The sequence below is a fragment of the Fukomys damarensis genome, unplaced genomic scaffold, assembly GCF_012274545.1.
Source record: "Fukomys damarensis isolate Sample0158 unplaced genomic scaffold, DMR_v1.0_HiC HiC_scaffold_33, whole genome shotgun sequence".
NCBI classification, from domain to species: domain Eukaryota; kingdom Metazoa; phylum Chordata; class Mammalia; order Rodentia; family Bathyergidae; genus Fukomys; species Fukomys damarensis.
The window spans coordinates 4,641,566-4,646,231 of record NW_022900945.1 but is presented as its reverse complement, the minus strand read 5'-3'; the positions used below and the strand labels follow the sequence as shown (position 1 = coordinate 4,646,231).

General features: G+C 56.9%; 1 protein-coding gene across 1 annotated transcript in view; it reads right to left on the bottom strand.

The window, feature by feature from the left end:
• The window catches only part of Il12rb2 (interleukin 12 receptor subunit beta 2), a 46,625-nt gene that overhangs the window by 26,467 nt on the left and 15,492 nt on the right, over nt 1-4,666 (bottom strand). Inside the window, exons 3-4 of the mRNA XM_033758303.1 lie at nt 1,316-1,413; nt 7-218 (exon numbers count right to left, since the gene is read on the bottom strand). Of these exons, the coding sequence (XP_033614194.1) occupies nt 7-218; nt 1,316-1,413 (310 nt within the window). The remainder of the gene's footprint in view (nt 1-6; nt 219-1,315; nt 1,414-4,666) is intronic.

Here is a 4,666-nt window from a genome sequence, read left to right as displayed (position 1 = left end):
CGTGACTGTGTCCTCGGGCAGGTCCGAGACTCGGAGGCTCAAGGCCCGACTCTCGCTGAAGCCGATTTCTGTGTGGCGCTGGTAGAGGATGAGTCTGCGGACGCCGCCTCTGTGCGCGCAGCCTCCGTCGGCCCTCAGCGAGCAGGAGATCTCGGTGGTGGAGCCCACAGCCACCTCGTGGGCCGGTCTCACGGTGATGCTGCCCAGCCTGCACACCTCTGCAGGGACAAAGAGGACGGGCCCCGAGGGTGAGAGGCCACCGCGCAGGAAGGAAACGCGAGCCCGCGGGGTCCAGGGAATAGGAGCAGCCCTGGGTGACCACCAACGCGCAGGGCCGCGGAGCGGCAGGGGCCCTTCAGGAACGCAGTTCCCGGGAACCCAGCCTCTCTCGCAGCAGACTGCGGAGCAGGGCTCCCCGGGGTCAGTCACACTCGCTGCCCGCCGCGTCTCAGAATGGCTGCCTGGGTTCTCTAGCAAGAGCCAGGGCGTGTCCGAGCTTTGATTTCTGCGGGATCCCAGCCCCGGGGTGCAGGGGCCTTCACCTGACCCGGCTGAGAGCAACGTGAGCGTTCTCGGTATTGCTTTACTATCGCTTGCCACACGGAACCCTCCCCTCAAGGGCAGGTCATGTGCTTCCCCCTGGAAGTTTCTTACTGAAAACAGGGCAGCTACTCATAAATCAGCGGTTATGGGGGGCTCGGCAAGCATCCAGGGGAGAACCGCAGAAGGAAGGGTTCACCCTGAATTTCAGGAAAGTCGTGTTAGGTGGCCGTGTACTAGCTGGGGTCAACTACCATAAAGAGGAACTGGCAACGAAATTCTTTAATTCAAACAGAAGCACTGAAAGGAAAGGAAGTGCTGAAAATTATCTTTAATGAGACGTTTCGTTTCTATTTTCAGAGCTACCATGGAATTTCTCTCTCTCATCTGACATGTTTGGTTTTGGCTTCTTTCATGTCCTTTGACTCAAGTGGCCCCCAAAGCGAAAACTAAGCTCTCAAGAAAGCAGAGAAAACGTCAGGCACGATTTTGTTTCAGCAGAGCTGAATTTCCTGTGACACCGCCCTGCTGAATCGCACCGTGATGAGAAGGTGTTCACACCGCCACCTTCTTCGGAGGAGAGGACAGGACCGCACCCGCATTCATTGTTAGGATAAATGAAACGCATGCGGGCTGTGGACACAGAGCCCGACTCAGTTCGGCGACAACGGAGCAGCACAAGACGGCCTGGGCATCGGCCCCGAAGGCTCCGTCCATCTGCCACTCCGAATTAAACCACAAACCCGGCCACGGCCGCGCTTACAGAAACGCTTACCTATTTCTGCTTCGATCAGCAGCCACACGGCCACGAAAGCGGAAGCCAGCAGGCTGCCCCTCGCGGGGGCCATGGACAGACAGCTCCAGGCGTCGCTCCTGGGAGAGAAGGCAAACTCACCGGTGTTAGAGACGCTCAGAAGCGCTCGGCATCGCTGAGGGCCCCACCAGGGCTTCCCCACATTAAGGTCCATTGGTTATTTTTTTTTTTAATAAACACATTTCTGCGATGGCTTGGGCCAACTTTCATCTCAGCGCAGGTTCTTAGGGTTGGCAGAGGGTTGTAGCAGGAGACTGACCTTGCCCCCCCACCGCCCTGGGGCCTGCAGGGCGGGGACCCTTCCAGGACAGCACCAAGCCCTCCTGCGGGCCCTGTCTGTGATTTGAGCACCCGAGGCCCCGGCTCCAGGGCTGCCCTTGAGCATTAGGGTTCAGACGTGCACGGGGGTGGAAACGTTGGGCTGTGACGTTCCGAGACGGCGTCCCGTTCCACAAGGAGCCAGCTTCTCTGCAGGCAAGGCTTCCGTGCCAGAGGCCGGCAGAGCAGTGGACTGGGAGAGTTTGTACTCCAGTCTCGTGACCCGAGGAAGCACCAGACTCAAAAATGGCTCCCAACCCTCTAGGAACTGAGTAAAGATCCCTCTCTCTGGCAGTTAAGAATGGGATACACATTCCACCACCACATCAGTAGTGGTGCCCACCTGCAATCGCAGCACTCAGGAGGCTGAGGCAGGAGGATTGCCTCAAATTCGAGGCCAGCTTGAACTACATAGCAAAACCCTGTCTCAAACAAAATAAAACAACAACAAAAACCTACTAAACAGAGGAATTCCAAAGGTTTGAAGAGAGTTGTTCAGATGTGGCAATAGAAACTCAATTTTACTGGTTCATTTGTGTATTCTTTCTTTCCTTTTAAAACAGAATTTCGCTATGTAGCCCAGGCTGGCCTCACATTTGAGGCAATCTTTCTGCCTCAGCCTCCTGAGTGTCCGGATTATAGGTGTGCGCCGCTACACCTGGCTGTACTTGTGTATTCTGCCTTCTTTTCTGAGTATTTTTATCTTAAGTAGTTCTGAAAATAATAAGCTGATAATTTCTGATGTGTTCCGATTTCAAACCCAAGCGATGGCTCTACTAATCATTGGCAAATTCTCTAAAGCTTTAAAAAGTGAGTCCCAGATCTGGGGTCGCCATTCTGCTTCCGCACAGGCCACCGCGCATGCTCCGGGGCTACACCGAGCCCCTCGCAGTCCGGCCGCCTCACCTCGGGCTCCGCTGCTGTCCTCCAGCCTCCTCTCCACGCCCTTGGGAGACCGCGGCATGTTCTTTCGTTCTTTCTAGTTCTCCCTAGGGGATCCTACTCGTCCCCTGGCTCTAAATTTCTTCTTCGTGTCTTTATTTATTTGAAACAGGGTCTCGCTATGCAGTTCAGGCTGGTCTTGATCTCACTATGGGGCCCAGGCTGGCCTTGAACTTGCAGGGAATCCTCCTGCCTCAGCCTCCTGAGCTCTGGGATCTCAGGCATGCGCCACCAGTCCCGCTCTGGATTTCATCCGATCCGCTTCTCTGACTTCCCCGAGCTCTGGCCTCTCTTGGGTTTACCGCACTTCTCACGACACAGATGCACGAGTTAAATTCTCAGCCCCTTCTCCAGAGGGGTTCCTGCCTCAGCCTCTGGCCCAGTGAACAACAGTGTTGTTCCCACCTTTCTCTCTCTCTCTCCCTCTCTCTCATGCCCTACAGCTCCCTCCATCTTGTGAACCTCACCTCCCTGGCGTGTCACACCCCATGCGCTGTGCTGGTTGTCCCTTCCTCTCCGCCAGCCCACCCGCCCCTTCTAAGTCACTGTCACCAGCCGTTGCCAGATCAAATCCAGTCCCTTTGCACACAGCCTCGCCTCCGGCCGTCGCGCTGCCCCCTGGGCTGGAACCACAGCGCGCCCTGCAGCTGGGATGCCACGATCCCGTCCCTGCTGGAATACTCTGCCCCGCTAGCTTAGTCCAGGGTTCAAGGCCTCACCAGGCGTCCTGGACCTCGCCGGACCACAGGGGCCTCCTGCACGGCCTCAGTGTAACTTCTCCCCTGCTTTTCTTCTTTTTGAAGTACAGGGGATTGAACCCAGAGCTTTCACACTAAGCAACATCTCTAGGCCTTTTTAATTTGTTTTTTATTATTGTTGTTTTTCTCTGGGTACCAGGAATTGATCTCAGGACCTTGTGTGGCAGGCATGGCAACATTGAGCTAAATCCCTGGCCCTTTTAATTTGTTTTTAAATTTTGAACCAGGGCCTTGTGATGTTGCTAAGGTGCCCAGGCTGGGCTTAAACTTGTGACCCTCCTGCCTCAGCCTCCCAGTGGAACTGCAGACTTCTTGCTCCTTGTTTCTTGACTTTTTCTTTGGTTTATGGAGTCAGGGTCTCATTAGGCCTGGCTTTACTTAATTTCCCACAGCTGTCTAGTCCTCTGCCTGGGACACAGGACCCAGAGCAGAGCTGCAGGGCCCTGCTGACACCACTTTCAGCCCTCCGTCCTGGGGAGCCACTGAGGACGCAGGAGAGAGGAACAGCACGTGCTGCAGAGCTTGCGAGAGTGGCCTGGCAGGGCAGTGACAGCCTCCGGCTGTCCCCATCCTCACCAGCTACGACCAAGGAGAGGGGCAGCAGTGAGGGGCTGGGAGAGAGGTAGGGGCGGCTCCCGGCAGTGGACCCAGCCCAGCAGGCTGTCGACGCACAGCAAACCCCGTTCTGCTCTCAGCCTCACCACTCGGCTCCTTTACCCTCTGGGAAGGGTTTGGCTCCTCGTTTCAGGTATTTATTATACTCTGGGTGTCTCATATAAAGAACCGTGTGGAGTCTGAGCTGTGTGTCTGATCTGTTTCTCAGCACCAGGGTCTTCAGGCCTCCCTCCTACCAGCGACTCACGTGCACCCTTCTCTGTGGCGCGGTGCTGCCCCACGGTCTGTGAACACCACGTCTGGTCTGCTTCACCCGTTCACCTGTGGACGGACACCGGCCGCTTCTGGGAGCCAGCTATCCTGAGCGCGCTGCTGCGAACGCGGGTGCAGGGATCCCCTGTAACTCCTCGGGAAGGCGCCTGGGAGGCCAGCAGCTGGCTCAGATGGATCACGGATGTCTTAGCTCTGATCCCCCAGACCCAGAAGTCCAAGGCCTGGAGAGCAGGACCTGTGAGAGCCGACTCCTCCCTTCACAGCCCCCACCCCGGACTGAGATGGAGCGAAGGTGCCCCGAGTCCGCCCTCCTCACCTTTCCGCTGCCCCCGAGCCGCTGTCCTTCACCCAGCAACTCTGAGAAGCGGATCGGACCAGGATGGTGGGGGACCGGCGCACGCACGGG